The following is a 25,618-nucleotide window of genomic DNA, read 5'->3' as shown; positions in this document are numbered from 1 at the left end:
GTATTTGTTCTCCTATCTTTTGTCACATGACCATATCTGGTGTGATGATAATGTCTGCCCACATTATTTAAAATTCTGTGAAAACACTCTTGAACAGACAGGTGGGTAATTTACTTTTACAGCTGAAGATGATTTGGATGGGAGCACATTGGCACATGACTCCTTGTTACTGATAAATGTTTAGTTTATGAAGTGGAGAGTTACAAAGATCTAACATCTTCTACATAAACCTGACCACTCTCACATGAAATTATTTGAACATATGCTCACAGCTCTTCATTAGATAAACCTATTCCATTGGTTAAGTCTAGCCAGAAACACGGCAGCAATCTAACATTTATTAGTCCCACACGTGGGAAATTTCTTGTGTCACAGCAGAAAGTGGACAGTGCAAAATTAGGTAGCAAAAATGAAAAACACTGCAATAGGATAAGCTCATAAGATCAAGATACTATACAGCCTGCCATTGAAGGAGCTGTTCAGTGCTTTCAGGGTCTCCTGGATGGGGTGGGAGATGTTTTTCAACAGGGATGACAGCTTAGCCACCATTCTCCTGTCACTCAGCACCTCCACAGGGTCGAGAGAGCATCCTAGAACAGAGCTGGCCCTCCAGATCAGCCTGTTCAGTCTCTTCCTGTCCCCAGCAGACCACAACGTAACACATGGCTGAGGCCACCACAGAGTCATAGAAGGTCTTCAGGAGTGGGCCTGAAGACCTTCAGTCCAAAAGATCTGAATCTCCGCAGCAGGTACAGCCTGATGCTTAATCAAGATGACCTGTTGAAGTTCCCATCAGGCATCAGAAATGTTAAGGTGATTCAAGTTTGAATGTGTTATGGTTGGTTGTAGCAGTGGGTTGGTTTGACTATTTCAGAAACTGCTGATCTGGGATTTTCCCTTAAAATATCCAGTGACGACAGTTCTCTGGGTGAAAATGCTCTGTTGCTGTTAGAAGAGAATGTCCAGACTGCGTCGAGCTGATAGCAAGGCAACAGTATCTCAAATAACAACTCCTCACAACCAGGTTATGCAGAAGACCATCTTTAAACTCACAACATGCTGATGGAGATGGGCTACAGCAGCAGCGGAAGACCAGCTCAGATGCCACTCCTGTTGGCTAAGAACAGGAACCCGAGGCTACGTTGCACACAGAATCAGAGAAAGGAGGAGGGGAAAAACGAGTGATGAAGAATGAGTTGATTCCTGTTGCAACATTTGAATGGTATAATTGGAATTTTGTGTAAGCAGCAGGACAGCATGGCTCCAGCATGCCTTGTATAAACTTTGACCCCTTAGTATCATCTGGGCATCATTTAAACACATGACCAAAGTCTGCCCATGTTCTGATGGCCACGTCAAGTAGGATATTGCACCATGTCAGTAAGTTCTGAAGAAATAAATAAAGAGGAGACAAAAGGGAATCCAAGCCCAGTACTAGTAAGGCATACCTAATAAAGAGACCCAAAGCTTTTTTTGTTTTGTTTTTTTAAGCATAATTATAACCTTAAGTGTCACATAAGATGAGTAGACTCAGTTAAACAAATGACGCAATTACTACATTCTGACCTATATTTATCGAGGCAAAATGACCCATTATCAGTGAATGGAGAAAGTATGTGAACTCTTACTATTAGCGGCAAATTACATATGTTTGTTATAAGTTACACGGTGACATAACATTAGACGGACTAATATTCATAGACTAAGCTCACTTCACTTCAAACTTCCCCGCTCACAACTGATTCGTACACTCACACCGCCCACAGACTGTGTACGTCCGCACTAAGCCACGCCCGTTCACTCACGCACCAACATGGCGACATGCGGAAATATGTGGCGAAGCAGAAGAATTATTTTTGATCTTTTTCTGACTATTGTTCTCCAGCTCTTGGTGAGCAGCTGCCTGTCGGCTCCTTTGAATGGAAATGAAACACAAGGTATGTCGTACTTGTTTGAAGTATCTGAGACGAAGTTTCCTTTAAACTTAGCCACAGGGTTTACCCCTGCTCTAGCTAGTTGGCTAGCCCGTCATGCTAGTATCCGCCGTGTCAGGGGAAAAAATAGGGCAGGTAACAGGCTTTCTCTGTTTCGGAAAAGTGACTTAATAGTATTTTAAAACTCTCGCCTTTATCCTGGCACTGACTAGTTAAAATATGTTATACGTCGAAGACAGTGCTAATATTTCTTTCAAATAAAATTAAAGCGTTTCAACGTTTAGCTGCAAACATAAATTCATAACATTAGCTTTGCTTAAGTTTCACTCACAGTGCGTCAGAGGTTAAGTCTTTTGACACTTTTGCGGTCATAACAAAGTTATTGAAACCATCAACAGGAAGTCATATTATCTCCAACCTCTACCACATTTCAACTACTGTATGTTTATAATGGATCTGTATTGTTCAGTTTTACCTAGTTAAATATCTGTTTACCTCATAATATAAGACAAGATTGTATTGTTTTTAAAGCCTCTATCAATAGATGCCTTTCTGAGGGTTAATGAGTTATGGCGGCCAGATAAACTGACATGTTCCAGATGTACCACCATATATCTACACTGATTATTAACCCTCTGTCAGTGAGTCATTAAGAAAACCTCCTGACGTAAGTAAAGGCTGTAATATTTCAGTCAGTGGCAGGTATTGTTGTGCCTTGATAGTCTTTGAGCAGTGCTACAGCATATATTCTTTTGGTTCGCTGTAGTAAATTCATGTGTTCTCAGTTTGTTTAAAAACAGTGTGATTGGACTTTGGAGCTGTCAGGATGTAGGTTGTTGTCTACTCCTGCCCTTCCCTTCCTCATACTATTACTGTTAATATGGTAAAAATGATGGTGTGCAACAGACAGCTTATTTCAAGATGTGCTGTTGAGATAAAGGTTTCCTAATTCAACAGAGGTGTTGTTGTCAATTTGAATTGTTTAACATTTCATCCTGTTTTAAATGGGTATGAAGTTGCATATTTAGCTGAAATAATCTAAAAACCTCTATGTGGGTTTTAGTTTTTGTGCTATGTCACTGGAAAACAGGATGTTAAAGAAAAAAAAATGTTTGTATAAAGGGAGGTTGACTTTAATTTAATTATAAATGTGAAGTCATTTGTCAACTACTTAAAAGCTAAAGTTATATCACAGTGTTTATTGCAACTAAGCTTTCCTGTTCAGAGATTATATGGGCCAAGGCCCTTGTATATGAATAGACCCTTTCTTCGCTTGGGGATGGCTTACTCGGTGCCTCAAGTCCCCAGTGTTCTCCTCCTGACGCTTGCTAAGCAACGCCTCCCAGTCCCAGAGGATGAAATAAAGTTGACACTTGTTGGGTGAATGGTGTCACTGAAAAAGGAAGGCTGGCTAAATGCAGCAGATTCTTTACAATTTAAATACTTAAAAAAAGAAAAGAAAAAAAAAAAGCTCCGTTCAAAATATGTCCCTTTTTCTGCAATGCTAAATAAACAAAGGTCTTTCAGTTTAAGAGTGATGATGTTTTTATACTGATTATACTGTTATACATGTTAATCTAATCAGTTTTCATTCTTATTAGTTGGATGGCAACGATCCCGGTATATGTTATTGTGATCAGCCATTTTGATTATTGTTATTATTATTATTCATCATAGTGTGGCTGCCACCCTCTGTGGCACGAGCAGCTTGTTCGTGTGCTGCGTGCTTCTATTCAGATTTTTGAAATTTTGTACAGTTTCTGAAATATTCCACTTTTTCTGTTGGTAGAGTCACATTAACTTTGAATGGAGAGACCAGCCTTTCTTACTTTTTGGCTGTGACTCTCCTTCCTTTGGGCCAATTTTCTCCCAAACTGTTTGCCCTACAGACACCGTTGTCACACCAAATTGACCAGGACAACAGTGCCTACAAAACTAACATATTTATGTCGCTGCACCTTCAATGGTTTTGCAGTTATTTTCAAAAATGTCACAAAAAATCTCTCAAATCCCTCCCCATTCGTGTGTATTAGAGAACTAGAGGAAGACAGGCAGAAAACCTAGACTGAAAAATATCATCATCATCATCATCATTTATTTATATAGCACTTTAAAAACACACCTGGTAGACCAAAGTGCTGTACAATACTAATATGCACATAGTAATAAAAATATCTCTTTAACCTCCAGTTGTAACTTCAATTTTCACCCTACAGCCATCATTTTACCCTCAAAATGTAGCTACGCTTGCCTTTTTTCACAGAAGCCCAGAGATTTGTCATTTTTGAACTGGAGCCATTTGTTTCAGAGAAATGCCATCATGAGCTCCCATTGACTCCCTGTTTAATGTTTGCAACCAGATTTGGAGAGAAAGGAAAGTGTCAGCATTAGTTTGTCTTTTTTTTTTTTTTTTTTTAGGTATGGAAGGTGTATGTCAGAGGCTAGATTTAGAAAAATCAGTACAGGTGTTACAATAAAAATGTAACTTTTTGAAATAAGCTGACTCAAAGTCTTGTTAACATCACGAATCTCAATAGACACATTCATCAGTGCCTCATCAGGCAATTTGTAATAAAATTTTTACCAAACTAATAGGTATTAAAACTAAGGCTGCAACGATTCATCGAGTAACACGAATAGCTCAATGATTTTGCTTCAACAGTTCGTTTAATGCATGGCTTTTGTCACTTAGTTGGCACCATGTAAATGTGAGCATTTCACTCACATTTGTAACTTTAAATAGACCTGCAAAAGAAATGCATTTATGATCACGTGTGTCGATGAAAAGTATTCCAATGTTAACCCACACAGGCCCTAGTTTTAAAACAAAAAAAGACAACAGCAGCAGTTACACTATGATGATCTCATAGTTTAATGTTGAGCCAGAGTCTACAAACACAGCAAAGAGACTGAGCTGTTAACGAGACGGTGAGCTCAGGTGGAGTGAAGGAAAATGTTTTTCTAGCCTTCAAAACAGCACCACCTGTTACTGTGATCACCAGTAAAACCCTTAATTGGGAAAAAGCTGGTGGGAGTCCTTCATCAAACCACCTGATCAACAGATCAATATGAAATAATATGCAATATTTATATTCATGATATTCTATGAATATTTACAAATATGAAAATAAAAGCTTTGTTTTTGCAGGCCAATAAAAATGTACATGGGCCACTAAAATTCTGAGCTTCTGGTCTGTTCAATCAGAACGTCTGTTCAGTAGCACAAAATTTTGCAGTGCACAGGGGAAGCTATAGAATGGTGATAAGCTCGCTTTTCATCATTGCAGCCAGCGCATTCTTCTTTAATAACTTAAGGACGCACAAATTCACTCACTGACTAGCACACTTAAACATGCAGACACATAAAAACACATACACATGAGCACCCACCAACTATGTCATTCAGGAGATACAAACACCCACATACAGCCATCTGCCATGACCGGTTGTGGGTGAGGGGTGGGAGATAGGATAAAAAAGTTCACAAAATCTTTTGAGTTGTTTGTTTGTTTGTTTTTTTTCCGCTGACTAAAACATTTGGTTTTTTTTTCACAACTAGTTTTAATTTCCAGTTTGGAACACAGATAACTAAAACTAAAGTTTTTATACTTTTGAGTTCAAGGAAAAAAGCTGTCTCAAAACGAAACCTTTCATTGATAAGCTAGTTTGCAGTGAAGGTTGTACGTTTCCACACGAACAAGCTGCTGCTCAGTACAAATGTCCCCTTATGAGCTTCTCTGTGGCAGCTCAAGGGTTAACTGGCTTGCTGAAGGGCTTACATACGTGGCAGTCTCACTTGAGGTGTAGTTGTGTGACATGATTGAAATTCCTGTAGGGGCACAAACTGCCACAATATAATGTTCATTTTCAATATTTTTTTCCTATTTGAATATTCTGTGATTGAGACATTTATATGTCATCGTAATAAGAGATAAAAAGTGTAGTTGTGAAACTGGTTGGCAAATGCTAAGAAGTTCTAGTTTTTTAAGTTTTTGATGGGCAATAAATATTTTGGTTAATGAAAATGTTTTATGTTCAAGTGTTTCAAAGAACACTTTGTCAGAAATATGTTGTAATGCAATTGTAATGTATGTAATGTGTTGCGTTGTTATTTCCTATGATCCAACAGTGCCCCCAAACAGCACAGAAACTCAATCTCAAAATCTTACTTTGACCACTGTGAACAAAGAAGCAACGGTGACACAGTCTACACCAACTGATCAGAATCTAGCAGCTGCAGATGTTTCCAAGGGTCCTGTAAAAAGTGATGGCAACAGCTCCACCACAGTAAAGCCGAAAGTTCCTGAAGAAAGCGCCATGAAAACTCCGACAGTTCCAAAACCAAAAAAAGATGACGCTATTGAGTTCGATAGCTCTGATAAGCTAAATGACGGCACCAAGAAAACACCTGCCACTCCTGAAGCAGGAGCAGCAGCTCCTGACGCAAACATTAAGTCTGATCCAGAAAATGCCAACGCCACCATCAAAACTAATGAACCAACAAAATCTGCAACGGAAGAGCCGGACGACTTCCAATCTCAAGACACACCGCAGCAGGGCACTGATGTTAATGAGAATGAGAATGATGATGATGATGATGATGGTGATGATGAATACGACAATTTTGGAAATACTGCATTAAATGAAGAGCAAGATAAGAGCAAGAAGCAGCCCGATGAGATTGATAAGGAACGAGACAGCTACAACACAGAGGATGAAGACTCCCACTTCTTCTTTCATCTGGTCATACTGGCTTTCCTGGTGGCCATTGTCTACATCACATACCACAACAAGAGGAAGGTGAGTGTCAGCCTGACAAAAGCTAGCCGATGGCAGGATGTAGAGGTCAAACAGACGTAGGAGTCTCTGATAGAGGCTGCACAGGAATCACTTCTTCATCCAGATCAAATAGCTGAGGAAAAGCCAAATGTGTTCTGCAGACATCTAACTTGATGCAGAAACTTTTGTGTGTAATTTGTAGTTATTTTCTTCTTATTTATGTAGTAAAATTTGTATTTCTATAAGGAAGTTAGCTTTTATTGAATAATTATGATAACATCTTAGGTCATGCTGCTTTTTTTGTCATATATTGTTGTAAGTTGAATTGATGTATTTTGTCACCCAAAAACTGATGTCTCCGGCTGTTTTTAATGTTTTTAACCTATTATAAGTGAAATAGTTGATTAATTGAGAATCAGTGGAATAATAAAACATAGCCATAGAAATTAAAAGGTAAAATTTAACAAGATCTGTGGTTTGAAGGCCTTATTGTGTCAACAGAGGAAGCATGAATACCTGAGATTGTTAACTTCTACTAATTTATGTTTATATTGTCAGTTAATTAGACTCATTAATTAGAAGTGGCACAGTGTTAAATAAATTAAAATGAACCAACTAAAAGTACTTTGAGATAATAAAACAACAACAACAGCTTAATTTCGTTATTCGTATTGTAGAATAGACCATGATCATACACCGATCAGGCGTAACGGTATCATCACCTGCCTAATATTGTGTTGGTCCCTCCTTTCCTGCCCAAAGAACCCTGACCCATCTATACTAGATCCCTGAATGGATTCACTGAGCTCTAATATCACTCTGGGTTCTTAGCTAGCTTAGCGTTGGCACGTTTGCAAAGAGCCAAAGATATAATAGCAGCATAACATAGTTGTTTCTTTTCCAGACCCAGTTTGTGCTTAACCATCACACTCTCTCCCTTTGTCAAACAAAAATAAAAGTAATGTTCATATTCACATTGCAGACTGTGTCACTATTTTCCTCCTCTGGCATATGAACTGAAATACAAACTGAAATCAGCTGATTGTAGTGCAAGTGCAAATGGAACCCATAAGCAGGACTGATAGGCAAGCAGACTAACAATGAATGAAATGAACTGGGAACTGGTTCTCGATTCCCATCTGTAGACCAGGTCACCTTTGTCCGTTGCTCCCTGGTTCTGACGCTCCCTTTGTTTGTACTTTCTTCCATCACAATTTGCCACTTGTCAAACTGTTTAAATCTTTATGCTTGCCCATTTTTTTTCGCTGCATATAGCACATCATCTATTGGGACAAAATGTTCGCTCGCTCCCTGATAGATCCCACACATTAACAGAAGCAATGGTGAAGAGATAATCAGTGTTATTTACTTCATTTGCCAGAGGTCATGATGTTATGCCTGACTGGTATACGTAGCAGATTTATCTTCTCCCATATAAACTTAGATTTTATTTCTGAAAGGCTTCAATCCAGTCTTTATGCAAACTTTTATGGTGACTGAGGTGCCCTGAGGTAACTATTGTTGTCACGTGGCGCTAAATAAATACAATTGACTTGATTTGCTTTTTCTCCTGCTTTTTCAGATCTACCTCCTGGTACAGAGCCGGCGCTGGAAGGAGGGTCTGTGTTCCCGCAACACTGTGGAGTATCACCGCTTGGACCAGAATGTCAATGAGGCCATGCCGTCCCTCAAGATGACCCGAGACTACATTTTTTAATCTAGAGGAACAATATAGTAGGCTTACGCAGAGCCAGTTCCTGGTCATTTATAGATAAGATGGTGTGCGTTGTTATGGAGCTTGATTGATGCTTTGTCTTGCTTTATAGGCCAATAAGAAATCAGGGGATATTGTAGTTGGGGAATTTTTTTTAATGGCCCTTTTTGGTTGTCTGAAGAGATTATCCAATTAATATATTCTTATTTGTTATAATTTTAATTATCATTGCCATTAAGTTAATAATTCAGGATTTCTTAGGGGCTTTTTTATTTTATTTTAATTTTTAAAATTTTTTTTAGTATTGTTTCAGCCTTACAGTTCCTTTATACCAATTTTTCGTTTTCTCTGTTGCATATTGTCTTAATATTTCTAACACTTTGCTTAAGAGTTGCAAAAATTACATGTTAATTGAACTTTTTAGGCTGTAATGTGATGGTGAACTAATAGAAGAGTTGAGTATGTACTCTGAAATTAGCAATGAACACCTAAGTAATTGCTGTGGAAAGCACGACTACCTTTCATATTTCAAAAGTATGCAAAAAAAGTGCAATGAAGCAGAAACTGTTAATCAAATGTTCCTATATATTAAGTTATTCCCTAAAAAAAACAAAAACAAAAACAGAAAAGCCCTTCTACTCTTTTAAATTGTTTCAGTTTGACATAATGGGGCAGCTGAATTAAAGACAACTTGGGTAATCCATTCCAATATATGTATTGTTTCATATAGAAATAATCAGATAACATGTTTAGTTATTTTTTAGCATATAGATAGAGAAATACAATTTTCATTGGACCCCGAAAATTAGCTTTTTACAATCACTTCATTGCCAATGTTTCTGCTTACACTATAGATGAAAAGTAGTGGCAGTTTTATTACTTTCCATTAATTTTTGGCCATCTTGGCTACACATTAAGCATTAAGTTAAGGAGCAGTGGGCAGGGCTACTCTTCAGGTGAAAGATAATGCCATGTGTTTAAGCCATTTAAATGAGGATGGATGTGTGTATGGTGCAGATGAGAAGGTACTAATATGTAAGAAAGAAATGTCTATTGCCAGACTTATTCTTTTTTCTTGATCACTTTATATTTAACTTGTCTTAATAACATGGGCTGGCCCTCTTTGTTTTATGACTTCGGTGAAGTCTCTGTCAAAAAAACCCATCTTCACTGTGGCAAGTTGTAAAGACAATGTTTCCTCATGTCCATGCAGAACTTTTCACTTTTCCTTGCCTCCTGTCAGGGTATTTTGGTGGAATTAAGTTAATCAGAAATTCTGCACCCTCTCTATGACCTGATCACAAAAGCAAAAACACAACTTTTTATTTTTTCTCTTTCCTATGCGTCACAGCCACATGTTTTTCTGTCTGTCGTTGTCTCATGCCTTCAAATGAAATGCCACGACTGCCACTTGAGTCTGCAAATGTATCAATCTCGCGACGCCTTCTGTCAGTTGTTTTCAGCTGGTTTGTGAATATACAAGCGAGACGGTGAATATATATAGATTTGCACTGTGCCGTTCAGGTATGCTAGCTAGAATATGAAGGGACGAAGGATCAACACTGGTCTCGCAATCAACAGTAGAAACTGTACAATCTTTCTCGCTTTTTTTGGTCAATAAAGCACAAATTGTGTAAATCCTTCCTTTGTAATTTTTCTGGCTGATGTTTCATTTAATCCTCTGTCCATCCTCTGACATATTTTTGATAAGGAAAAGGTTTAATTTAGTATTTTGTAATATGTGTGACCTGGCTTTTTATGTGGCAAATGCCCTGTTTAACTATGTTGGCGTCACTAAGAGGAGAGGATACTTTGATCTCTTTTGATCCTAATAGGCTTACGTGTTGTATCTTTTTATAATCAAAAGTCATAGACTGAGCTGATGTGGTTGTAGTTAAAAAGTTATTATGCTAAACAGGGAAGTGTTAATAAAAGAAATAACCAAAAAGAAAAAATAAACACTGTAAAAACCACTGCACTGGTGTACAAAAGAAGACTCTAGCTCAGCTGCTAATTTGACCACAAGGAGGCAGTATGCACACAAATAATTGAAGCAGACTAATGCTGGAAATGTGTTCTTCACTTGTCAGATTTTCTACTCTTTCCCTCACCAAGTTAAATTTTGGTGGCTGAGCAAATAAAAGTGTAATTTCATAACTTGATTTCCCTGTCATTGTGACACAGGTAACCTGTTCATATCACTAAAGAGAACATGAGCAGTAAAGTTCCCAGATTCTTGCAGAAAGGAGATAAAGTGAGCATCTGCATCACTAATGTGCAGAAAATACTACTAAGAGGGGGAAAAATGAAGAATTTATTGTGGCATGTCTATTTTTTAAAGTCGGTAAACGGTGCACAGTGACAGGACAGATGGAAAGGAAAGTTAGATGTCCATATCTTTGACTGAATGTCTTTGATTAATGTCTGCCACAGTCTGTTCCCACAGTCGTAATGCTCCTCAAGTGTTACAGACATGCACTGAAACATATTTCTTGGTCAGAAACAACAAATTTAACATCCAGCTGTAGTTTGTAAGGCAGAACTACACAAAGGAAACAACACTCTTAAGAAAATAAAGTACCATGACCAAAAGGCTTGTCACTAGGGTGGTACTGTCTAAGGTGCTGCCATACCTTTGTGGTTTGTGTGCACCTTAAATACACGCGTCTTAAACCTCCAGCCTGGAATCATCAGTTAATCTATTTAGCTAACTATCCATCGTTATGAGCTGGATTAATAAAATCCATGTCAGGTGTTAGGAAACCAAGATGAGAAGTGGGCCACTTGAACAAGAAGGAATAATTGAACAAGGGACGAGAACACAAGCAATTCCGGCAGAAGGTGTTACTACAAGAGGATGTGGGACCTATGGAACCAACATCAAGACTAACTGCAAAACAACTAGTAGCTTTAGTGTTCCAGCATCCAGAAGAGGCAGCAGTGATCACTGAGATGCGTGTCCAGTCCAGTCTTGGTCAGCTGCTTGAAGACGTGTATCAGAGAAATAGAAGCCAGTAGAATAAATCAGCTGTTCTTAACTGAATCATCCAAGATGTGCTCTCAGTGGCAGGGGAACAATGTGAGGACAGCCCCACCAAGGCTGGAGACAGAGCAATACTGAAAGAGCATATGGGAGAAGGATGCAATCCATAACAGCAATGCGCAGTAGTGATAGATGTAGCTATACCAAGTAATAGCAACATCAGGAAGAAGTAACACGAGAAACTCAAGAAATATAAAGGACTGAGAAAAGGGAGAAGAAGAGAAGGCAACAGTGGTCCTCCTGGTAATGGGAGCAGTCAGGGCAGTGACCCCCACACTGGGTGAGTAGCTTCAGCAGATTGCAGGAGAAGCTTCCTATCAGCCCAGAAAAAGAAACAAAAACATTGCCAGACACACTTAAATTGAAATTTTAAGTTATCTCAAAATGTTGCCATCGATAAGACTTTGGATTAGTATCTTCAAATTTGTGTCCCATATTTTCCACTTAGGGACGAAGAAGCTAAAAAGTTACTTCTCGGTAAGTGGACATTTTGAGATATGTAACTGAAAATTTCAAGATCTGAGCCCAACATTTTCACTCACAAATTTCCAAGATTTCCTGATGTTGCACCTTAAAATCTAAATAAATAAATAATAAATAAACAAAGATGAACATTTTAGCAACTTGCCTTATCATGCTGAGGTCCAATAATTGACCTGAGGAAGATACATTTATGTAGATCATACCTTGACAGACAGAAACATGGACATATTTCTGACTAGGGTGTGCTAATCAGTTTGTCAGCGCACATTTTCAAAAAGTGACTAATTTTATATAAAAATGAGACTCTTCAAAAGCCATAAAGATACATTTGATTCTTTATAAGCATGATTCTGCAGTAATATTTAGCATTTAATCTTTAAGTCCTTATTCTTTTGAATATAAAACACAAGTTGTATGAAAAGTGAAGAGAAATTAAGTTAATCTTTAAAAAGTTAGCATGACGATAGGGTTGAATAGTTACATCATACTATTAGTTAATTAGTTAATGTTTGAGCCCTTTGTTCCCTTTTTAAAGACACTGAACTCATGCGTGTATCATAGCAACCTTTACTGCGTAAAAGCATCATTCAGGTGCCTGAAATGTAAAACCTGAAGATGGAAAAAAAGAAAAGCAGGAAGTGATGGTTGCTGGTTGCGTGTCATCAGCAGATAAGATAACCAGGCTTTGTGGATATTTGTTTGATGTTATGCTGGGTGTATTTATCTGAGAGACAGCAGCGAATGAAATTCACCAGCCAGAAAATCTCACAACTACTTTTGATCACTGAAGAGTGAACATCTTGACAAAGGTTATGCAGTGGCTTTCAAAAAAGTTTTTAAGAAATGTTATAAGAAATAATATAAAAAAGAGTTCCTTAAGCTATTAAGTGATATTACTCAATCTGATTTATTTTATTAAACATTGAGTGGCTCCAGTCTCTAAAGATACAGTACTGTGCAAAGTATTGAATTACCCCGATTTCTTCATATTTTGCTTCCAAGGTCAAGGTTTTTCTCTGGACATTGACTGCTTATTGGCTCATTTCAGTTCAGTCCTTGTACCTCACCACTTTCACAAGACCGTTTTTTGTTTTGTTTTGTCACTTATTATCACTGACTGTGACTCATTCAAGCACAGGTATGTAATTCCAGGGATGAAGCAATGTTTTATCTACATGTAACTTAGCAAAGAAACTATTTTAACTTGTATCTGTAGACAGTTTTTATACCAGCAGTCTGTCACATAAACATGTCATTTTTCCCATTTCCTTTATCTGAATCTATGAAAAATGCCTAAGACAGCACAAACATAAAATTTTTACACCATCCAGATGATTCCCAAAGAGGTGGTTGCTGAAGACTTGTCATGGTGTGCAGTGCGTCCTTAAAAAATGTGAGTAAACTAGACAAGTCCAGGACAGAAGAAGAAGTGGCAGGCCTACAAACTGTCCTCATCAGATAAAGAGCATTTGAAAGTAATGTCCTTACGAGATAGGGAAAAGCATATCCGTTGTCTAAAAGTGCTCACTAGCTTCTTTCCATGTTTTCCCTTTAAAAAATAAACCTGTGAAGGCAATCAAAGCAACCCAGGATGTCGCTAGCTTTATGGCAATAATTCACACAGCTAGAATACATCTTTGCCCAATTGGATTGCCTATGTGAAGCTATCCATCAAGGACAGTTCTGAGAGATATTGACCGATCGGGCTTCTCTGTAATAATTTTTGTATTTTCAGCATTGGTTGGATTAGGTCGGTCCTGCTTTTAATAACTTCGTTCTAGAAGGTATCCGTTTTTCACAGAGACGTCAATATATTGAGCGCCAGGAGACCTGGAGGTGTAGCAGATAAAACGGTCGGGTTAAGGCCAGAACTTATCAAAGCACACGCTGCTGCGATCAGATCATGTGGTCCGGCCTATTAGCTGCCTCCTCAGTGGGGAAGGTCAAGGGAAACACTGACACCGAAGAGGAAACACCCGGGAAAGGATTTCCATACCTTTGCATTTCAGCATCAGCACCGTGCTCAGCTTATACTCTGTGTGTGGGTTGTCTGGGATGGGATTTAATAGAGGGAAAACTGAAAAGGTAACCGCCAAAGAGCAGAAGTCAGTTTAATAACTGGACACCCGTGAAAGGGTTTATTGTGTCTGGTCTTGTATGAGATATTGGAGCGCCTAATGTTATTTTTGGAAGAACGTTCAGGATACAACAGGAAGATTTTTTTTTTTTTATAGGGACTCTGGGAAATTATATTTAGGATGAGGAAGTAAATTAGTAACTCCCCTCATCAGCTCACACTGAGATGCCCTTGACCCCCCGCTGATCTCATTTACCCAGTAATAGACAGGTTTCAGTGCACAGCTGCCAGGTGTGAGTGTGTGTTTGTTTGTGTGTGGTCCAGGTGTGGGGCTCATGCTGTTGGGGCCTAAATCTTACATTCAGATGAATTAGATTTTGTCAGGTAGTACTCATATTTCTTATCCTTCTCATTAGTTGACATTTTAAAAACTTAAGGAAAACCTGTAATCCCCTTACCACTCTTACTGTTATGTTGCTAAAATATGTGCATGGCGACTGAGCTCTACCTCACCTACTTGCAAGCTGCCTGAAAAGTGGAAGCGATCTTGAAACTTGGCTTTCAGTAATTAACACCGACTCTTTCAGCCCCACCTGTTTAGTAAGTTCTTCTCTACTACTGAAAGTGTTGTTGGAGTTTTAAATCCTGTAATATCCTGTGTTATAACACCCGGTGCGACGTGTGGTATGAGCCCAGGGCTAACAGGTGTTTTTGTGGGCGAGCCTGAATTCTCTCAGAACAAAGTGGAAGCTTCCAGCTCGACAGAGGGTGTAGAATCAGCACACCTCCGCACTCATTGTCAAGCCTCATTTATTGTTGACACTGACTGAAATAATCACACATCACTCACACAAAAAAAACACCATTAACCCTTCAGGACAAAGAGTACTCCAAATGACAGGTTTATAAATCCAGGCAAGCTCAGACGGGTTCTGACTTCATCCACGTTTTCAGATGTTTTTGCAGTTGTAGCCCTTCGTTGTTTACCTTTGTGAACCTAAGAAAAGGTTGGCTCACTTTCCCAGCTACGTTTTTTTAATTCCTTTCTTTCTCCTCTAAGGTTTATGTCCAGGCTTTATGTTTGCTCCATTCCATTTTATCTCCCAGTGACTTGTGTCTCCGTGTTGACAAAGCTTAACCATCCTTGTTCTTTATCTTCTGCTTCGCTGGCTTTAAGAGTGGAGCCTCTCGATTTTTTATTTTTTCCCCTCGCTGCTCATAAGAAAAACACAGAAGGCATCGTCTTTATGTTTTAAGAAAGGGGGAGGCTCCGCGGCATGTGAGGGGGCGAAGAAGGGCAGAGAGGATGGAGATGGTCAGGAAAGCGCTATCAGAGGTACTAATTAGAATAAAACACACACACACACACACACACACACACACACACACACACACACACACACACACACACACACACACACACACACACACACACCCTCCCACCGTCTCAGAGACTGTCCTGACTAACCTTAGCAGGTAATTGGCTGACATATGAGGGTCACCAGCTGATGTAGTTCACATGGGCCTCCAGGCTGTAAAAGCTCACCGGCTCACTCTGCCTCTCCCATCCATCAACCCTGTTATCAATCTTCTTTTGCTTTTGCACCTTAATACCTCAATGGCACACCACCATACCCACCCAGCTATGCACTGCTTGCACTGCCTGATGCTGCTGACTTCACCGTTCTATTGTTGTCTGGCATGTGTTTTTGTTTTACAAATTACAATTGCTTTAAATAAATTTCTCAAGGTGCACAGGGACTCTCGCTCTTTTGGCTGGGAAGAGAGTGAGAAAAAAGTCTGACAGTGTGCAGCATTTATCACACAATATGCATGAGCGTGTCATTCTTTTTCAATATTTTCTGCTTAGGAGTGGTTTGTATGGTGGCCCTGCGAGGTCAAATGTACTGCAAGCTAAGACAGTAGAGAAAATACTGTAAAAGCACATGCAACACAATGAAAGTGTTTCTGGGGATACAACTGTGGGAGTGACAGAAACAAAAACAGGTGAAGGATTGTACTGAGGCACGCTTAAAAGAAGCAGAGGTTACATCTGTGTTTGACGGGGAAAAAGATGCAAGGTAATGATTGTTTTAATGACATTGTTCATATAATACTGTAGATACATGTTTGCTGTTGAGGCAGTACGGTTGTGTGGTGGTTACCACCGTTACCTCACAGTAAGAAGGTCCTTGAAACCCACCATCCGACCTTTCTGTGTGGAGTTTGCATGTTCTCCCCTTTCTGCGGGGCTTCTCTCCAGGTAGTCCTATAGTCAAAAGACAGGTGTGAATGTGAAGGTGACTGGTTGCTAGCCTAGTGACAGACTGGGGACCTGTCCAGGGTGTACTCTCCCTCTTGCCCTATTGAAGCTGGGCCCAGCCAACCATCAACCCTGAATTGGATAAGTGGGCGAAGATGGATGGACATTTCCATTGTTCTTTATTCAACTTTCATTGTGGCTTTTGTGCTTTTGCAGCATTTTTCTATTTGCTGGTGTTTTCTTATATTGTAGTGCGTTTGAGCTCTCAGGGCCACCGTGCAGTTCAAACTGGAACGGTAAATCTTGCAATTTAGTAGCTCCAAGTTGCAAATGCACAAAAAACCGTTACATTGATGAATTGTTTTTCCTAAAATGTATGAAAGCTATCTATTTTTACTATTAGATGTTGTTGTAAGAGACAGGGACAGTCAGCATGTTTCATTAGGAGGCTGCATGCTGCAGATGAGTTATTGCTTTGAAAAGCTGAGGCGCTTATTTTTGACTGATAAGATGCTCCGGGATGTCGCAGCAACCTGATGCAACCTTGGTTAAAAGGCATAATATAATGTCCGCGTCTCCCATTACATGCAAGGTGTCCTTTGACTTCGAAGTAGGGCTGAGTTTGTTAAGTAAGTGGCCTAAGTGCATTTTCCTCCAAGCGCTTCCTGGTGGTTGAATCCTGTCATGATTTTCCCAGCAGACTGATTGTTGAGCAACTGGTGAATGAGCCAATACATCAGCACCATTTCTGACTTGCCATTCAGATTGTTCTAAATATCTTCAAACCAAATGTTTGATGCGCGCCTGTCCCTTCCAGCGGTAAACTCAAACCTACGGTTTAAAGCGTTGATGTCTCAATATTTTCCTCCATATTAAATCCTTCATTTTGCTCGCTCTTTTAAGTCCCCTTCAAACTTCTTGTCACAGTCTAACTTGCCTAGCTTACCCCCATTTTCTCCCCTCTGCACTCCAAGCATTTTATCAGCCCTTGTCATTTGTATTTTTTTCATCTTTTTTTCTCCACCCAGGGGATTTTTTCTATCCATCAAACCAGGATCCAAAAACTCTTGCTTTTAAATATTTGACTACGATTGCCTTCCTTTCAGGACTGTTTGGATCTGAGCATTTGTTTTAGTCTCATATTTTACCTCTCTCTCTCTCTCCCTCCTCCTCCTTTCTCTATCAATCTTGTTATTTTGTCTCTCCTCGATACTTTATCCTTTTTTTGTCTCTCTCCTTTGCATCATGCGTCTTACTCCTCAGCTCTGTCTGAATCTTACAAACTCCCTCTCGATGCTTTTCCGTCGCTACTTTGATCTTCCTCTCCCAGCCTCTGATAAGCAGCCCTTTTTGGTGGTTGTAAGTGCATGTGTGTGTATTTTTAGGTACGTCTCCTTTGCATTAATTGGCCCTCCTGTATTTGGCTTGCTCTCTCTACAGTATTTCAACTTTGGAGGAGACATTCTGATCCTGTTATCCTCTGACTCAAATGCATTTCTGCCTGGGGGCATCTATAACAGTGATCCCGGTCCTTTTGACAGACAGAAGAGGAGTCGGCGGCTGAGTCATAGCTGAGGGAAGATAAAGTTGTTCTGTGGGAAATTTGACATATTGTTATGAGATAATTAGCAGAATGGTGCCGTAATTCAGTGTAATTTATGCACATTAACCAAGTTTTTGTCCAACAAGGCTTTAATTAGGATGGATATTAAGGTGGATTTCTTTTTTTCCCCCCACAATAAACCTGGTTAGTTGTGATCTTTTTGACACATTTAGCTGAATGCGTGGAGGCAAAATGCCCTAATCTGTGCTCCCTGGAAGCAACAGTCAAACCTTTTCTCTTTATTGTGGCATGAATATAATGTCACAGCTGTCAGTAATCAGCTGACATTTCAAGAATGTAAACAAACCATGACGAGGACATTAAAAAGAGATCTTAAAGATGGTAGATGGTAAATCTTTCAGTTCAGGGTTTGACTTTGTTTTGCAGTTATATTGTTTTAATTAACTGCATACAATATTGTCGACTGTTAAGTTTGTGAAAATGTTCCTTAAAGCAGGAATTTATTTTGTATCTGTTCAGCTGGCATGGCACTGATCAACAGATGTTACTGTTGATCGGTGCCATGCAAAGAACCGAAAACTGAGGCTATGAATCTCAGGACTAACCAAAGCTGCACAGTAAAAGACTGGAAAAACATTGCCTGGTCTAATGAGTCTTGATTCCCCTGTAACATTCAGATGGATCCATCCTGCCTTGTACTAATAGGACTGTTGGTGGTGGTGCAACGGTAGGGCTGCCACGATTAGTCGACTAGTCACGATTACGTCGACTATCAAAATCGTCGACGACTGATTTAATAGTCGACGCGTCGTTTGAAGCTTTGTAAGATCACAAAAGACGCAGGAATAAGTAGTAGGATTTAAGAGTGTAATAACGGACTGAAACAGAAGATGGCAGCACTGCATGTACAAGGATGCCAGCTGCCGTTACACTCCGAAGAAGAAGAAGCAGCAGTGTCCCAGAATTCATAGCGCGGCCCTGCTCAGTTTTCAACAATGGCGGCAGCTAGTTAGTTTTAATATTACTCTTATTAATCTTTCTGGGTCACAAAATAAACGTTTAACATATTTTCAGGCGAGAATGTAGCTGTGTAAACCTCAAATATCTGCTCAGTTTATCAAGACACTGCATATTTTCAAAAGTGCTCCGGCGTTTTCGGAGACGTCTGTTACCCACTAGCTCGATAGCTAGCCGGGGCAAGGCTCACTAGAGCCCGTGAGAACACCGGACTCCCGGCAAATCGTTTTCAAACCCACCACTGTCTTTCGCTACTCAGGTTAAACATATATAAGTCAGTTAGATAACTTAAAAATGTTATTGTTTGGCCTTTTTTTTTTTTTAGTATTTTATTTGTTCCTGAGTAAATCGGTTTGGCTGAGATTAAAGTTATAGTTTATACACTACTGAATAAACGTCAAGCAGACAACTGATTATCAGAAGTGTGAGATGTTCGAGAATATACTCCGGTGTCCCGTTATATTTTAGATAGCAAGGAGTTTATTAAACTTTACCGAAACAATCTGTAAATCTCATTAAATTGAATAAACTATCATCTTGTCTTTATTTTTAGTTAGCACATACCCTAAACACTTAAAACTGTAAGCTAATGTTATATAAGAGCAGATGCTGCTGGTGCAATAAGCTGTACGTTTTACGTCCAATGGATGCATGATCCGATTAGTCGACTAATCGCAAAAATAATCGGTGACTAGTCGACTATCAAAATAATCGTTTGTGGCAGCCCTATGCAACGGTGTGGGAGATATCTTCTTGGCACAACCCGAGCATTAGTCAGGCCACCTGAGTATTGTTGCTAATCCTCCCTTTATGATCACAGCGTATCCATCTTCTGATGTCACAAAGCCCAAATCACAAGCTGACTGTACTCAAATGACCACCACAGTCACCTGATCTCAATCCAATAGAACACCTTTGGGACATGGTTGAACAAGAGAATTATATCATGGATGTGGAGATGACAAATCTGTAACAGCTGAGTGACGCTGTCACTTCAACATACATTATGTAACTAATGAAGTGGCCGCCGACTGTCTTATATCACAATAGAGATATTCTGAATTAAAAATGAACTGCAAGAGTCAGGAGGCAATGCTTCATCTCCTTTTTGGGAGACTTGTGCTTTATATTTTATGACATTTTGTTTTTGCTAAGTGGCTTGTTTTTCATTCAAGTCTTACTTGCTGGTTAAGCCAAGACACCAAAACAGCTTGGTTATTCTTGGTGTCCTGGATGAAAATACACTACTCTACAAATTAACCCTGCATGTTGGAAAGTAACCAGGATAACTTTCATCTGGTTTTCTGCATATCCTACATATTTGATGGCCTAAAATACTTGGAGGCTAAGTCAGCACATTAGCCAGTGGGTTTCCATATTGCTTCCATAGCAGCTTCACATTTAGGACCATGTAAATTTTTAATCTACAGTCTGTGACACAACTGACTGACAAATGACAATAATACACTGAGCCATGAGGCTGCAATGGGGAGGGTAAGAAGGTGACTATTAGCATTGTTCTAAATGCAAAGGTTCTAAAATATATTTAAAACATGTTTCTGTTACAGCATGCTGACGTCAGCCTGTTATGGCAGCATTGTGACATTGTAGGGTGTAAAAAATAAATTACTGAAAAATATGTGTTGCACAGCTCTCTCCGTGCCCTTTTATATGATATATTATTTGATGTGGTTTCTTTCATTTTCAACTTTGACCTTCGTTGCTAACAATAAAGATCAAGGTCAAAGGCTTAGCCAACCTAGGTACTCATGTTCACACAGGGCCTAGTATATGTTGGGAAGTCTAAAAGCAATCTATAAAAATGGGGGGTAATATGAAGTTTTTCCTGATTTTAACATTTGATTTGAACTTCACAATGACCTTAATCTCACCAAAATTAATTCAGCACGACCTGTTATTGGTATCTACCGTCAAACAAAGTTTGAAACTGTTGACACTAGGCTGCCAACAAACAGACACATGTACATACTCCCTCCCTTTGGGGGGTGAAAAATCAGAAAGGAAACGCCGGCCCTTGGTAAATAGACTGTGATCGACTCAAGGTGGTAAAACGAGAAGAAGAAAAGTGAGCAGATATTGATGACTGCGTTCTTTTAGCCCCGTGGCCTCTTTTATTCTAGATAATAAAGCAAACCTGCAAAGACCTGAAAAAAAGCCCCTCACTTGCGGCTTCATCCTTCACAATCTGGCCTTTTTCCATCCATCCAAACCCGTCCCACACAGGAGAGCCTGACCTTTCTGTTTATCAGTCAATGACGATACATTAAAATTCCTATTCATCATTCACGGAGACGGTGCTTTATTATAGTGAGAGTTTTTTTCCCCTCTTTTTTTAATTCCCACTGTTTACTTTTACTGAAGTTAATTGCTTCTGAAAGGCGAGATTACCTTGTCACTTAGGTGCTAAGTTTCCACTATGAGGCTTGCAGTCATTCAGCCTGGCCATGCTGTTTATTTACACCTTTCACTGAATGTGAAAAGGGGAGATAAGTTCGAGGGTAATTAATTAGAAGAAGGCGGCACAAAGGTTATAGCTTATTAAAAATGAAACCGTAAGCTGCAGCAATGTGACCTACTGACATATCAGGAACTCGCTTCATTTTTAAATTAACACAACTGCAAATAACAAACGTCTTTTAATTTCCACAACTCTCAAAGAGCGTGGCTCACAATGGCGCCCTACATATAACGCTTGCATCTAATCCTTCACTTATTTATTAGTTGCCTTAATGGATTTTAATGTCTGTAAATTATTGGCACATCAATTCTAGCAATGTAATTACCAGAAGCAAAGACAAACATTACACACTGATCCAGTTCTGCATATTTTTATGTTGTCGTTTTGTTTTTATTGTGTTTGTTTTTGCTCTGCTTCTATTGATTGTGTTGCGGGGTTTCCTTCCATGTGAAACACTTTTGAACTTTTCCGAGCACAGCGCCGTGTGGATAAAGCTTATTGTGATTATAAATGAGGCCAACTGCATGAAGGAAAACAAAGGGAGTCTCATTCAGGCATCCTCGTTGGTGTCAAAGACGCACGCATGCACACACACACACACACACACACACACACACACACACACACACACACACACACACACACACACACACACACACACACACACACACACACATTGTTGCAGCGTCTGTTCTCTGTAGTGCACGCTGAACCTTCTCCACGCCCTTTTACTTCACTTTGATGAGGGTACCGTCACTGCACAATACAACAGAAGGTACAGAGGATAAAGCTTCTCTGGAGCAAAAGAAGACAGGAAAAGTGAGGGAAGAAGAAGAGAGAAGTTCTCCCTGCAAGTGCTATTTTCCCTGCCTTTAAAATTGTTTTAAAAAATGGGCTGTATTACTTCTTGTAAATACATTGCAAGGAAGTTCAAAGTACAGTCCAGTCTTTGTTTTTGATCCTTAGTAGTGGTGACGTCTACTTAAAACGGTGTTGGAGTGTTAGGCTGAGAGCAATAAAAGAAAAGTGGGGCAGTATTGCAATGTTTGTGGTGTTAAAATAATAGAGGGTCAATGTATTGATCCAAAGGTTGGATTTTGAAGTTTCCATGTTCTCCCTGTGTCTGTGGATTCTCTCTGGGTACTTTGGCTTCCCTCTTCAGTCCACAGACATGCAGATAGTGGGGTTAAGTTAGATCATGATTCCAAATTGGCTGTTGGTGTGAATAGTTGTCTCTCTCTTTGTAAGCTGTGTGATAGACTAGTGAGCTGTCCAGGAAGATGGATGGATGGATGTTAGAGTTTGCTCTAGCATTTAGAATAAAAAAAAAAAATTACGAGGAGGACTATGAAGAATCTTATTACTGGTGCCTTCTCACTGCTAAAAGCTTCTCTATGTATAAACTGCAAACTGTATCATAGTAGCAGTAAATTCCGTTTTTTCCCTCTTAGTTGAAAAAGGCTGAGGTGACTTGAAGCAAAGTTTAAGACATCGATTATCTTCTGTTGCGGTTGTACGTTCCTGTTATATTTCCTTGAAGTCTACCGCCCGGGGTGCATGCGCAGTTGGTGCATTGTAATATTAAAACCCCATGGATGAGTCCACATGGTCCATGCGGTCAAAAGAAACAGACTGATACATGTGCGTAGATCTTCTGGTTTAAAGGCCTGATGACAATATTTCATCACACAGACCCTTGTGGACGTGCACAAATGTAAACCCTGCTCTAGTTGAACTTGAGCTTGTTATCAGTGTGGTTGAAACAAGCAGCGCCCTGGCCAAACAGGCCTGAAAAGGGAAGCCAATGCAGATGCTCCTAAACCCGCAGTTCCTCTAGGTTCCACTTGAGGCTGGCTCCTTAAGTGAGCCAGTTCCCCTAGATTGCCACGTTAAAACGCTCAGCTTTACAGCATTAAAAATTTGTTCACAGTCAAGTAATAATTAGCTAATAATTGTCTGATATCTGTGCTTGTGTGATAAAGCTTGCTGATAACTTAATCATCAATCCACCATCTCATCCAAACATGGCAACTTCACAACACGGCACCTGCAAAAACCAGTGATGTCATGGTGGCTACATCCATCTTTTATACAGTCCAAGGGTGGAAACTACAATCGGGAAAAGTTGGATAATACTGCACACAGGTGCAGGCGAGCAGGGTGGGAAAGGTGATTAGCTGATCACGGGCAGGTGGACAAGCTTACCAGCGCCAGGAGTTGGAGGAATGGAGACCACACCCAAGTTAGCAGTGGAAACAAGCCTCTGTTCTCCTTTCTGTTATTTTCCTCCCAACCTCTCCTTGTGCATCCCCTCTATATAAAACTGGGCAGACTGCAAATAGAGGGGATGAGGAAGAGGTAAAAGAAAAGAGGAGCTGAGATAAAAGGCATTTCACAAAATTCCTTTAAAACTGTGATTTTAAAGCACTGTCAATTAACATTTGATGTGTGGCACAGCTGCATCATCCGATTATTGTTTTGTTGCAGCCTACTGTTGATATATATGCAGGATGAGCATAGCAGCGTTCATGACAGTTGAAGTATTAAATGAAATTCAGAGCATGTATCTCTCCTTTTCTTTTTAAGATCACAGCCAAAAGCACTTCTGCAGCAGATACACCTTTGTATGCCCAATCATAGCTCCTCAAACAAGCCTGCTCTCTCCATGTTCCTCTTCTTCTGATGCATTTTAGGCACTGAGACAAGATGGTGCGCTGAAATTGATTTCCGGGTCACAGACAGGAGGACACGGGAGATAAGAAGGCACAAAGCAGAGAGAAAAGGAAAGAGAAAATACAAGGAAACACTAGTACAGAGTGTATTTCAGGGAAGGGGTCTTTCCAAGGCCAAGACAAAAGTACAGTGAAGTAGACAACCTTTCTACTGTCCATCTCTGCACGCACATTCAAATGATGTAACCTTATATAACTCAAGTTTAATAATAATAACTTTCTTTAAACTGCACCTTTCAATGCAAAGTTACAAAGTTACAAAACAAATAAAACATTTAAAAATAAAATAAAAAGTGAAACAACATAAGGTACAGCCTGCTTATGCCTCTGTAATCACTCATCCGGCTGCCTTCCCGGGTGTTTGGCTGCTAGTCTATTCATTGCATCGCTTCCACTTTCCCACATGGTCAAACTCAGTGCCGACATCATTGCTCTAGTCCAATCACCTTCTTGCCCACCTTCTCTGAGCCACTTTAAATCTCAGTGCAATTCTGTCATCTGCTCTTTCGGACTCTCATTCTTGCAACCCACCTACTCCCCATCTCCACCTCACCCTGGTCAATGGAGCCATCCAAGCCTCCATTTTTATCTTAACCACCACCAGTGTCCTGTCCTACTACCTGTCACCATTGGCTTCTGTTCTGCTATGACAGCTCATCGGAGCCTAATCGCCCAATAGCTTAATTAAATTCTGTATCTCAATAAATCATGTTCAGCCCTTCCAAATGATCTATCCTTATTGAACTGGACTGATGTGCTTATTTCAGCTGAAATTCTTTTTACAAATCTGCCCAGTTTTATGTATTAGAAGCTCAGGTGTGTAGTAGTCAGTGGGCTACATGCATCAGGGCCAATTCCTCATTTAGCTCATTTAAGTTCTGTGCTATCCAGCATTTATTTTCATGGGTACAGTCACTGAGTGCTTTGAGTTTAGGATTTGCTGTCAATTAACAGTCAGTCCAAGAAAGTGCCGTCATGGTTGTTTAATGTAGCGAAAACTTCTTGATGTGCATTGTATATTTGTGCATCATAACTAAATAAGGAGTCAGGGTATCAAAAAAGCATCATATGAAGACAGTCAGTGAGTTCACCACTTTTCATGAGATAACAGTGCCTATTGAGATATTTCACTCCACAAAAAGGTGATGGACCAGCTGATAGTCATAATGAATCCAGATTAATCACAGTGATGCAATGAAAGGCAACAAAACCAGCTTAAACTTTGCTGTGGATATCAGTTTCATTATCTTTACTCTACAGGGAACCATATCATGGATGTGTGCCTGCGTGCATGCATGCATTAATACCAACTCATGCTGCCCTTTCACTCCTCAGGAACCCTTAATTGAAATGCAGCAAGCAATTTGGCAGAGGAGCGGCAGGCCTATTAGAAATAGCTCTCTGTCAGCTGGGGTTATCCAGCAATGCTTTATTGCTCTGCTAAAGCCCAAACACTAAAACAACTGCCAGGCCCTGCTCTGGTCAAGGAAACCATTTCATCACTTGACGGCAGCCATATAGCAAAGGAATTAT

The 25,618-nt window shown here is 39.7% G+C and overlaps 1 protein-coding gene across 1 annotated transcript; it reads left to right on the top strand.

Moving 5' to 3' along the window:
• The first annotated feature begins 1,781 nt into the window (after positions 1–1,781).
• On the top strand, positions 1,782–10,071 carry c10h5orf15 (chromosome 10 C5orf15 homolog). Its single transcript, XM_039618621.1, has 3 exons — positions 1,782–1,937; positions 6,064–6,734; positions 8,296–10,071. Exons 1-3 carry the CDS (start codon positions 1,814–1,816, stop codon positions 8,428–8,430), a joined length of 930 nt encoding a protein of 309 aa, XP_039474555.1. The 5' UTR covers positions 1,782–1,813; the 3' UTR covers positions 8,431–10,071.
• The last annotated feature ends 15,547 nt before the right edge of the window (positions 10,072–25,618 follow it).

Source organism: Oreochromis aureus, linkage group 10 (assembly GCF_013358895.1).
Source record: "Oreochromis aureus strain Israel breed Guangdong linkage group 10, ZZ_aureus, whole genome shotgun sequence".
Lineage (NCBI taxonomy): Eukaryota > Metazoa > Chordata > Actinopteri > Cichliformes > Cichlidae > Oreochromis > Oreochromis aureus.
The sequence above is the reverse complement of the archived record's forward strand: the minus strand, read 5'-3'. Positions and strand labels throughout refer to the sequence as shown.